This window comes from Struthio camelus, chromosome W, assembly GCF_040807025.1.
Source record: "Struthio camelus isolate bStrCam1 chromosome W, bStrCam1.hap1, whole genome shotgun sequence".
Taxonomy (NCBI): Eukaryota; Metazoa; Chordata; class Aves; order Struthioniformes; family Struthionidae; genus Struthio; species Struthio camelus.
In genome coordinates this window covers 16,551,806-16,563,986 of record NC_090981.1, presented here as the reverse complement: position 1 = coordinate 16,563,986, position 12,181 = coordinate 16,551,806, and the positions used below count along the sequence as shown (strand labels likewise).

Below are 12,181 nucleotides of genomic sequence, written 5' to 3'. Positions count from 1 at the left end.
AATGTAAAAATAAATGTCTCCATTTTTTATTTTAATTTTTTGCTATGGTAAGTTTAAGTACAAATCCCTGTTAAAAATGTAATTTTCATTGGAGCTGAACAGATAGGATGTCTGTCAAGGGTTCAAGTTATTTTCAAGTAGCTGCAGACAAACAAAACTGCCTTCTCCTGTAGACACAGGGAGTCCTTGACTTCAGTGTAGGAGATGGGACTTCCGTGACGCTCTTGTAGCTACCATCACATCAAAGAAAACAGTCACCAGCAGCCCGATTCTGTCACACCTACTGTGTTTAAACCTCAGTATGAGTCAAATGTCCAAGGAGTGTTGGTTAAAAATCTTCTGACGAAAGAGCTTTTTCCAGTAGAAAAAGTTGATTCAACAAAAACCTTTTCACTGGAATGTATCAATTTCCTCGGTCTTTTTTTTTTTTTTTTTTTCCAACAGGAAACTTACCTAGTTATTTCATTTTGATTAGGTTGAAATGTTTTATTTTGACTTTGCTGTTTTATATTTAAACATGAAAGTCAAAACATCAAAAACAAGTTAGTGCCCTTGAGATTTCCATTAAATAAGCAGCTGGAGGCAGGTTTACATGGAGCTTATTAATATGGCCCTCTGCCCACTGACAGCTTGTCCATGCTTTAAAATGGGAGTATTGTAGAATACAAGTGTTTTATTCCTACTGCCTGTTTAGAACAGAAATTAAAGGCAGATTGCAAAACTATAGGCATTTATATGTAGTTCTTTTTTGAAATTTTGCAGATTTCCCTCAATATTTTGGATAGCAATATTGGATGAAAAACAGGAAATATATTTTTTTATTCAAATACGTCTGCTTTTGAAAAGAAGCAACACAGCTGCCGCTTGACAATCAAGTTTTGAAACATTTGTAGCCAATATATTTTATTTTTCTTCAAGCCTTGATCCAGCAAATCCTTAATAAAGGGGGTAACTGCTTGCAGGCTTAGGCCATCACATGCATTTCTTCTGATGAAACTATGCAAGCTAAGTGCATATTGCAGCATCAGAATTTAAATTATTAGTGCTTAGATGTGACAGAGCTGATACAATGCTGTTTATCCCTTTTAAAGGACAAGTATAATACCTCTGTGTTTATTTTAATTGCTCTGAGCAGCACACTTTTCTAGGAACTTTCAGCTTAAGAGGCATTATTGAGGTGCAGTTCATGAACAAGTCTCATGTCTCATCTTACCTCCATGTGTTGAGAGAAACCGTTCTGTATTATTTTTGTTAAATCAAAACACTTTCCTGAGACTTTCTTACTTTTTTGCGTATGAATATGTTAACATTTCTTGAGGTTGCTATAGATTAAAAGTGAGAGTATATCAGTGTTTCAGTAGTCCTATGCTGTGTACCAGTGGTTCTTGAATGAAAAAAGTGCAGCCTAATCCCCCTCTCCCCCTAATGCACCTTTTTTTCCCCCCCCCCACTCAAAAGAGGGACCAAGGAGGATTAAGGACTCTGCAGAAAAAATGGACTTCCTTTCTCAAGGCCAGATTGATTTGTACCATACCTGATAAGAATTTAATCTTCAATATTATCAACGATGTCTTTATTCTCAAATCTCCAAGTCTGAAGGAACCAGTGATCTATGGAGTTTTTACCCCGCAACTGTAAGTGTGATGTAGCCTTTCCTGGACTTTCCTTTCCAGACTTTCATCTAAGTTGGTTACTACAACAAGTAACAATTGCTCTGGTGATAACTTTTTTTTTTTTCTTTCTTTGTGTACTTTTAGGAATAATGTGGGTCTGTCAGCAGTTTGTGCATACAATCTATCTACTGTAGAAGAAGTGTTTTCAAAAGGAAAATATATGCAGAGTGCTACAGTAGAACAATCTCATACAAAGTGGGTACGCTACAACGGGGAAATTCCTAATCCTCGACCTGGGGCGGTAAGTTTGAATAACCTTGGATCTGATAGCTGGTGTCTTGTTGTGCTCAAGAGTGAAGAAACTAGATTGCTTCAAGTGGTTTATCCTGAAGTTTCTATCTGGAAATCAGTTGTGGGTTTTTTTTTTTTTTTGGTTTGTTTGGGCTTTGTGAGTTATTTGCAGTTTCCATATTCTCATTATTTCATTACTAATTTTCTAGTGATGAAGACCAGGGGAACAGAAGTGTAGCAGTCCTTGTGTTATCTTCCTAGATTTAGCAGGTTTATCCAATATAGTGCATTGATTTACAAACTAAAATGCTCATCATGCTGGGCCATTTACACACTTTTTTTTTTTTTAAAACCTTCTCATGTTTCTTCATCTTGTTGCTGTTGCTGAGGGAGATGACAGTTAAAGGTAGTTAAGAAGCATGGGAGTCTAGGAAGATGATTTTCCTCAAATGTGTTTTGGGCCCAACCAAAAGCGTAGGCCTAAGATTTTGCTCAGGCATTAGTGCTTTGAACAAGCCAAGCTGCTGCAAAAATGAGTGTGTTCCTGAGAGAGTGAAATGAGAGAATGGAGGGGTATGCCTACTGGCCAAACCAATGCAAAGAAGAAAATACGTGTTCCTGCTGTTAATTGTCTCCGTTGCGTACAAGCAAATGACCTAATTTGGTTGTCTTTTTTTTTTGCCAGTGTATAAACAACGAAGCCAGAGCTTCAAACTACCTGAGTTCTCTGAATTTACCAGACAAAACATTGCAGTTTGTTAAAGATCATCCTCTAATGGATGATTCAGTGACCCCGATGGGAGACAGACCACGACTAGTAAAACGAGACGTCAAGTACACCCAGATTGTAGTAGACAGAGTCAGAGCGCTCAATGGTACCATATATGATGTTATGTTCATCAGTACAGGTGAGTTTTTTCAAAACGCTTTGTTTTAATGATGCACTGGTTATTTAGGATGAAATGTTGTGCTGCAAAAGGAACTTTGTAGATTGCCGCATTGGCAGTGCTTTTACAACAGCTAGTGTATTCTTTTAAAAAGTGAGAGGCCATGGCAAGTAAGTGGAGAATCTTGCGTGTTTTGAAGAAGTACTGCAAGAGAGAGAACTGCAAAAACAGTAGCAAAAGCATAATCCAAAATAGGTCGTTCTTTTGTCCTGAAACATAACTTCTTGCTCGGTTCCTTATGGCGGCAGATAAAATGGTTGCCATTGGCACAGAGCTGTGTGAAGTCTTCGGTTAAACAGCAAGCAGATTATCGAGACAAATTATAGCAAGTGTGCAAATTTTTCTTGCCTTTTTTATTTTGCCTTTATTTTTATTTTTTATTTTCACAAGTACACTGATTTATAATTTCAGATCAAGGAGCCCTGCACAAAGCTATTAGCTATGAAAATGGAATGCATATTATTGAAGAAACACAGCTTTTCCCAAACTTTGAGCCGGTCCAAACTCTCTTGCTTTCATCGAAAAAAGTAAGCACTCTAAGCGTTCATCTCCTTTTGCTCTTCCACAAGACTTTTAGTGTTTATATTCAACTCCGGCACGATGAGAGACCATCACTACAAAAAGCAAAAAAGGCCGTTACCTGTAACTTCTCGCAAAGTATTGGATATTACCTGATACGTTTCAGTGTAGGTCATAGGGAGGTGGCAAGCTTCTGAAACCCTATAGATTTGGGCAAGGTGGGGCAGGCACAGGTGTGCTGATCTTCGCTCCGATCCCTAGTACAGGAGCCAATAGCCGTAATGTGTTCAAAGGTGCCAGTTTTTAGATGGGGGTAGTGTAAAAATCCTGACCCCTTGTGGCCATTGCAAATCCGTGAAGAAAAATGCTCAGGAATTTAATAGAATAGTATATATTTTTTTTGTGGACATTAACCTAAGAAGAGAGCAGTCTGTCTAGCAGAAAGACTCAGTCAAGTTGTATAACTAATTGATTGGTTTTGATTGTTTAAATCTCAGAGGTTCTTGTGGGGTAGATTTATCATGAGAATAGGCACGTTCATGCTGGTGTTGCATGCCAGTCGGGATCTCTCATTACGTTCTGCTTCCCAGATGGAATTCCAACTGCAGCTCCAACTGGAAAATACTCCCTTTGCTGCGGGCTCAGTGCTGCTCAGTGGCGGTTCTGCATTATTAAACAATTGCTGGGTTTAATCTCAGAGTGATTTTATGACAGTGGGAGGATAATTGCTGTGTGTACTTTGAACGCTAGCTAGGCTTCTGCTCCTAGTTATTCTGACTTGTGGGTTCGTAAATAGCCAAGATATTATTACCATAAGCAATGGTTTTTCAGCATCGTAGCCCTCAGTTGGTGGAACTTCTGGGCTTCTCGAGGAAAGAATGGTCTCGCTTTTTATTTATTTATTTTTATCTCATTTACTTATTTAAAGTGTCTGGTAGTGTTACTGACATTCAGTGAATACCTGGTGATCGATAATTGCTCTGCAGTTAGGGATTTAGGAATACACCAAGGTATCTCAAAAGCAGCATTTATTTTTGTGTGATATTTAACAAACTTTGCATGCTAACATGATCAACTCTATGGAAAAGAGCTTTATGCTGTCGTATCCTCAATAGCACTCTCATGTTCACAATAGAAAGAAATATCATGAAGAGAGTATATTTTGGATAGGTGAATCAACAGTGTGACAGACTTCCATGTTCATGGATTTCAGCAAAAACGGTTGTTATTTGTATGTATGCATTTGTATGTATGATGCCATTTTCAGCCACTGTATGGTTGAAATTCTGAAAGTAAGTTCACTGTGCTTGAAAGATAGGACAGTTCTTGTCTTCGTTATATCTGAATTTATTTAATGACTTGAGCATATATTTAAGAAATATTACTTGAAAAAGTAATGTGATGAGCTTTTCCTTTCCCTTCTGCTGGGCAGTTAATAAAAAAGTTATATGGGATGTAATTTATATTGCAACTTATATTAAAACACGTATTTCTTAAAAACACAAACATCCTAACATTCTTCAAGTGATTAACTTTACCACAAATATACAATTTCCTTTGCTTACTTACCAACAGATATTTTGCTTATTTCTTTTAGTCGTCGTCTTTTACAATATTTCTTAGTTCTTTCATTTCCCCAAATGTTGCTTTGCTCTCCTTTTAATTACGTAAGTTTTACCGTAAGTAGGCATGAATGTTGCGCGTTCAACACGTGGCATCTTTTTTGATTTTGTCTTTTAAATGATAATACTTTGTTTGGCTCCTTTTCAAGCAAGGGATTTATCAGCCTTATCACTGAGGAAAAAGGATGATGAATGTTTACTTGAAAATCTCTTATTGTGGCTATATATATTTATAAATGCTTTTAGGATTCCTCTGCTTCGTCTGGAAAGAATGCTTCAAGTGACTTGCTCTGACTGGAGGTTTCAGCATCTGCCCTATGATAGAAAATAAAGATAGATAGCTCTTCTAATAAATACTTTAATGCTCGTTCTCTTAATTGTGGGTAAATCTCATGATCCTTTATGTACTGGCTTTGTTATGGTCCCTTTATTTTTGGAAGAGATAGGTGTTACAGCGTCATACCAATCACACATCATCTAGCAATTTCAACACCCGATGATGATCGAGACTAGTGCAGAAATGACGGCACTGAATTTTTTTATCTCTGAATCCAAGTGCCAAGTTCTCGCTTGCTCAAGTACAACCCTCTAAAAGAGACTAATAGGAATGGAGCATAGGGACGCGTAGGGACACTCTTTCTTTTACAAAGAGAGAGCTTTCAAAGCTTAGGATTTAAACATAACACTACTTGCTGCGTGGCACCCTGGAGCCAGCAGTGTTGTATCTTGAATGAGTAAAAAACTCCATTTTGCTGGAATAGCCTCTGCAGCCGACACCTAACACTGAAGCAAAACTGTCTAGTATACTCCCCAAAAAGCTGAAGTCCTGTTAAGTGATGAGGTATCTGGAGGTTGGGCTGAGGTGGCAGAATCGTGAATGTCGTACTGTTGTGGTGCCACTGAAGCAGGGGCTTGAAAGCTTTCCTCCTTGGACATCTATTAAGCAATTGCAATTAGTTACTACTGCAGTCCTTCACAGAGCTTGTATGCGGATATGTTTAGTGGCATCCCATAGTAGATCTGTTAGCCGCAACGGCCCTCTGGAGTAAGAATCCTTTCTGAACACCTTCTGGCTGCCGTAGTCTCTGGCCCTTCCCACATACCTTCCCCTTGTCTCGAGGGTGGTAGTCAGACGAGCCTGCGGTCGATCCTGATAACTCCTGCTTGGCCGAAAGATTGGTCTGAGTTTTTGAAACTGTCTGCTCAGCTCTCCTTGTGTTTTCTGAACTCCCTGGAGGTAGCGGCTTGGTCCTGTACGGAGACATTGCGACCTATGCGCAGCATTGCCCTATTTGCTTGGGTGTTAGCTGTCAGGATCTAGAGAAGGAGACTGTGTTTGAATGTACAGCACTGACAGCTGATTCTCTTTCAAAGGCCACCTTCCAGCAGTGCCAGCATATTCTTTTTTGATGCAGTTACGTCTTGCTATATTTTCTAGTGTCCGGAGTTCCTTGAAAGTCTTCTGCACGCTTCAGTGGGTTTGAGGGACCCAACTTGTGCTTGATCTTGTAGCCTGCCTCTAGAGGCTACTGTTAGTCAGAATGCTTTGTTCATTAGTTTACTCTTAAGCAGACTTGGTGGTGGTCATTGTAATAAGGAAAAGGACTGCTCTGAGTTCTTACAGTGATACCTCCTTACATATCTTTGTGGAAAGGTGATGGTGAGTTCCAAAACGTAAATTCAGTCCTAAAACGGCCTGGCGGTTGTTCTCCTGAAACTGTTTGTGACTGTTCAGGACTGAAAGTCTACACCTTGAACGTGAGGTGTTTTAAGAATTTTGCTAGCAAGCCTCTTTTGGATATCTGCCTGTCACTTTGTGACCGTGTTCATCTTGCCAAAGAGTCAAGCTGCCTCTCTGCAAAGACGACCACTGAGTGCATTTCTGCACGCTGAGATCTGTATGGCTGCAGCCCAGGAAAAGCCACTCGATACTTGGATCCGACTTATTTGCCATGCCAACTGCTGGAGAATACTGATAAATTCACTCAGTATTCTACTCAGGATAAAATCGATCTACTGCCAAGGTGGGGTGTGCTTTTCAGCTTTGTGCACACAGCCTCTCAGAAATACTGGAAGATAGGTCAGTGATGTTTTGGGGTTGCAGGGTGAGGGTCTTTTCCCAGGCTTTGCATAAGAAAGGATAAATTCACAATGTACCTTGAGCCATCAGTTTCCACGAACTCTGAAACAGATGAGTGAAATGCACAGCTGCCTACTTTTTATGACCAGGGTGCTCAGAGTGAGTCTGATCTTTTCCAGAAGTGCACGGAGTGGGATTTGCTTGTAAATGGATCCCCAGTGGCTGCAGGTCAAGCAATCATTCTGTTTATCCCCCTTTTGCTAGGCATTATGCCAACACATTCAGTGTTCTTGGGTAGAAAGCAGGCAGTTTCATTCGAATCTCGTAAAGCTGACACTGATGGAGATGCAGCTGATAGAGCTGAAGGCAGTAGGGACTGCTTTGGGGGCAGGAGTCGGTTGTAAATACAGAAAGCCTTCCCTTTTCCGGCGTGTATGTGCCCGCTTGTGTCCGCACACGCAGATCTCTCCGCATACGAAGATTGTCAGTGCGTTCATGTTTTTGGAAAAACTATGTAATAAAGCCACATTTAGACGTTCACTTTCCTGCCTTGTAGAGTGTAGCTATTTCAATTTTATGTTTTTTGTCTTTTTCCGTTTTCTGTATTGCCGAATATTTTCAAGATCAGTTTCCTTTCCTCTTTAAAATGAAGGCTAATCAAAGCAAATGGCTATTCCCTTCAAGTTCCAGTTTTTACAAACATATACAAACATATCTTGCATCTGTTTACTTTTAATCATTTTTAATGGCTTGATGAATTTAACATGATTACTCTACTTTCAGAAAGTGACTGGCTGGTTTTTTTTTGTTTGTTTGTTTTTTGTTTTTTTTTTTTCCCTTTAGGGCAAAAGATACCTCTATGCTGGCTCAAATTCTGGTGTGGTGCAGTCTCCTGTGGCATTCTGTGACAAGTACACCACTTGTGTGGACTGTGTTTTAGCAAGGGATCCTTACTGTGCTTGGAAACCCCTTGAAGCTTCCTGTGTTGATATTCTTAAAGAAAGTGAATTGGAAAGGTAATGGCAGCTTTTGTTTGCCCTAGAGTTAGAATGAAAAAGTTCTCGTTGGTACTGTAAAACGTTCACTTACTAGGTCATGTAATACTGAAACACTCACGAACCTTTTTAAAAGTGGTTTTATCTTTGCAATATTCTGTCAGTCTTGCTCCTTACTGATAATTGGGATTTGTTTTTAGCTGAATGTTTTGAAATACAGATTTTTTCCTATCCGTTAATTCACATCTTTCAAAAAATGTCTGTTTACACTATTTAGATAAGATAAGCCTTATTTAGTGTAGGAGGATGGGGAGGCTGCAGGAAATAAGGTTTAAAATTGCAATACTCTTGACTTCTTCTTACAGGAATTGGATTCAGAACATAGGTGGTGATGCTTCTTCTTGTTCTGGTAAGTTACGGTCTTTGAAAATCTATTTCACTTATCCAAGTGGAATAGTGAAAGGGTTCTGTTTTATTTAGCTTGGTTTTCCGTGTTTATCTTGATGTATGTTTACATTTTACTAGGTATAAAATCCTGCTCTTTTAATAGTTGAGCATCTGTGTGGCCTGCGTATTGTCTTAAAATGTCCGTATTTGTATACGTTTCAGTGCGCAGGGCACAAACTTCTGAAATGAGCTGGGGCACCTCAACAGCGGCTTGTGAATGAAGGCAATATTTACCATAAGTACTTCTAGCACAGAGGCCTGTCTCTTTGATACCTCATTTGAGATTCTACTGTTAGCTTCGATAAGTGCTTGAATATTGTTGTTGGATCAGATGAAATGATCCTGAGGAAGAGTTGCTTCTATGATGAAGTGAAGGGGCTGGGGATGGGGGGGGTTAAGAACATCGTACAGAGCAGCTGAAGTACCTTCCAGTGTGCTTTAAGGCAAGTAATCACAGATCCCTTTTCTTATAGTGTGTGTTGCTGCCGCCAGATCAAGGAGGTCTTAAAGAAGAGTAGTATTACAGGAGATTTGTATTGCAGTAAACAAAGCTTTTAAGCGTTTGCTTTGCTCTGCGTTATTAATCCAAGCATAGCGTGGGTCACCATAGGAGTTTTTCCGTGTTTGTTAGTTACTTTGTTAACTTATCGTGCTGTCTTGTGGGTGTGCTATAGATGCTGATATTTTTAGAAGAGAGTTTGAGTTGAGAATGGTGTTCTAAGTAACTGCGTTTTATTCAGTTTCCTTTTGGATAGTTTACAATTATTGATCTATTTAAAATGCCCTAATTGCATGTAAACTGATACCAAGTTCAGCATCTTGTTTCAAACAATGACTCATCTGAGATGCATACTCAGTTGTGGATCGACAAGGTCTCATCCCATTTCTCTAGAAGTAGAGCCTGTTTTAAAGTTTGAGGTATCCTGTCTCTTTGGACATCTCGTACGCAGATGTAGCTTAGCGTTTCATTCAAGTTCTTGCATGCTGTCGTCTTGGTAATCATAATGCTGTAATCTTTATGTTTCCATCATGACTAGCACAGTGTCATGAAACTGTACGGATTAGTGCAAACAAAAATCATTGCTGACACTTTGCAAATTTATTTTGATGTTCCAGATAAAGTAAGAGAGAATTCTCTTCAGCATACATTCAAGCATGGGAGCACAGCAGAACTCAAATGTTCTCAAAAGTCCAATCTGGCACAGGTAGTTTGGAAGTTCAAGGATGATGTACTGAAAGTGGAGAGCCCCAAATACCGTCTACTGGGAAAGGCACTGCTCATCTTCAATTTATCGGAGGGAGACAGTGGCGTTTATCAGTGTTTGTCAGAAGAAAAAGTGAAGAATAAGAAATTTTCTCAAGTGTTGGCTAAGCATGTTTTGGAACTGAAAAAAATCCAGCATGTTACGGTGGGCCCAACTGTGGCAGCTGCAACAACAGAAGGTAATAGCAATGTACCAAAAGGGTCAGCTGTGCCAACGGAAGGGTCTACTGCTCAGACCTCCACCACTCAGATTATACCAGTAACAACAGCAAGGATAATAACAAAGCCAATTGGCCCTGTCCTAACAAGCGCAGCCTCCAACACGGAGATCTTCAATGTGATTCCTGATGCAGTCCCAGAAAAGACAATGTTTCTAAAGTCAAATGATAACTTCCTTTTAATGTTCCTCTTTCTGTTCTTTTTCATTCTCTTCTTGAGTCTGCTCTCCTACAACTGTTACAAAGGGTATTTGCCCAGCCAGTGCTTGAAATTCCGCTCTGTTATGTTGCTTGGTAAGAAAAAAACAAAGTCAGATTTTTCTGATTGTGAGCAAAGCGTGAAAGAAACCCTGGTGGAGCAAGGCAGTGTCAGCCACCAGAACGGGGAGCAGCCGAAGCCGGCCCACGATACCGGGTACGAAACCGAGCCGGATTGCGGGAACGGCCAGGTCCCACCCGGCAATCCGCAGGCCTTCCGAGAAGTCAAGGACAAACCTTTCGATGTCAAGTGTGAACTAAAATACGCCGACTCGGACGCAGACGGTGATTGAAGGAGACCATCTTCCGATTTAATAACAAAATCAACTGTGGTACTTGCAGCTAACTATTGGAGCTGAGAGAGCGTGGGTGTGACAGCTGAGCCAGAGAAGGTTATATGTGCTTAAGCTATTCAGCAAGCCAATTTCCTTGCAAATCTCACCAGATTAGAAAAGTGGTGTTCTTGTCTGCAGATCATAGCATTTTGTATTATACTTTTTTTTTTTTTTAACTTTTTTTTTTTTTGAATGGCCAGTTTCAGATCCCCATTTGGTTGTTCCTCAGATTTTTTTTCCCCCAGAGTGCTTCACTCTGGCGAATAGTTACTCGTTCTTTGACCCGATTCTTCCCTAGAATGAAAATAACTTTCTAATTCAGTTGGCTTTAAAATGTACTTCAGTCTGCACATATTTTTAGCTGCCATTAAAAAAAAAAAATCTAGTTTCATTTTAATTCCAAATTGGAAATTAAGTTTAGTTTATCAGATTGGTAAATTATAGACTTTTGTCCAGATTGGGACATTTTTTTTTCTTTGCTTCTAGCTGTTATTTTTAGTTTGTGTGTTGGCACACTAGGTTTCTTTCAGTTAGTTAGTTTTTAACTGCTTTAAGGTATCTTTTAGAATTCAATGCCTAAGGGGGATAGGTTTGGCTTGATTTATGTAAGACTCAGGGATAATCTTGTTTAAAGGCTCTTTTCTTTGATGCTTTCTAGAAATTTAGATAACAACAATAATATCGGTTCAAAATATTTGGACTGGAGTAAGGGGGGGGGGGGGGGAAGGAAATCATAGATATAGGAGATTTTTTTTTGTTTCCTTAATCAGCAAGCTGGACGTAATCACATCTTGTCTTCTATACAAAACTGGATTATTTTGGTTTTCTTTGTTTAATTTTTTTTTTAATGAAACAGTACAGGCAAGCAGCTGTCTCGCAGCTAGGACACTGAGAGAGGGTTTTGCACTGTGGAAGCGAAGCAGGAATTGAGAAGAATTCACTACGACAATTCAATTAGTAACGTGCTGGAACGGACTGTTAGGATACAGCCTGATAAGAAAACATTGCAATTCTTTTTTTCAGATTCAAAAATAACTCAGCTTCTTTTTGTGACAAATCTTTGCGACGTCACCCTTTCTGGATGACCTCTACCAATCTCCTATGCAACTGGAGTCTGAAACTGGAGCTGCTCAAACAATCAGTCACTTGAACTGTTTATGTGGATCATGCCTGCAAAAGTGAAAATGTGCATTTGTTCTAAGCCTGGTTCACAGCAGCACTGTTTGTCTGTAAAAGCATTTTGTGCAGTGCAGTCTTGAAGAATTGTTCCTCTCACTGCGTCTTTCTGTAAATATTGCTAGGAGTAGAGTACAGTTTTAACAGTAAATAGCAGTATATCTGGGCTGCTTTTCTATGTTGAACTTTCATGCAAACATAATTTTGACCATCTTAGTGTAAACGGTTTATATTTTACAAGATTCAGTTTGGTTTTATTTTTCTATTTTTAATTATGTACATATAAAATGACAGAATAAATATTAAAATAAATTGTATTATATCTTGGCTTTTATGAAACTTGACACGGTAGAACTGCTTTCCATGTTGTAAATCCTAACGTTCCTTGTGGTTTTCTTTTGGGGGGGGGGGGGGGG

The 12,181-nt window shown here is 39.3% G+C and overlaps 1 protein-coding gene across 7 annotated transcripts in view; it reads left to right on the top strand.

Annotated features, from left to right (window-relative positions):
* Nucleotides 1–12,104, top strand: part of LOC138060855 (semaphorin-4D-like) — an 89,518-nt gene extending 77,414 nt beyond the window's left edge. For all 7 annotated transcript variants that reach the window (XM_068924419.1, XM_068924414.1, XM_068924420.1 and 4 more), the window contains 7 exons: nt 1,459–1,634; nt 1,758–1,914; nt 2,590–2,812; nt 3,263–3,378; nt 7,916–8,088; nt 8,433–8,476; nt 9,631–12,104. In XM_068924419.1, coding sequence (XP_068780520.1) covers nt 1,459–1,634; nt 1,758–1,914; nt 2,590–2,812; nt 3,263–3,378; nt 7,916–8,088; nt 8,433–8,476; nt 9,631–10,547 — 1,806 coding nt within the window. In that variant the 3' untranslated portion in view covers nt 10,548–12,104. The remainder of the gene's footprint in view (nt 1–1,458; nt 1,635–1,757; nt 1,915–2,589; nt 2,813–3,262; nt 3,379–7,915; nt 8,089–8,432; nt 8,477–9,630) is intronic.
* The last annotated feature ends 77 nt before the right edge of the window (nt 12,105–12,181 follow it).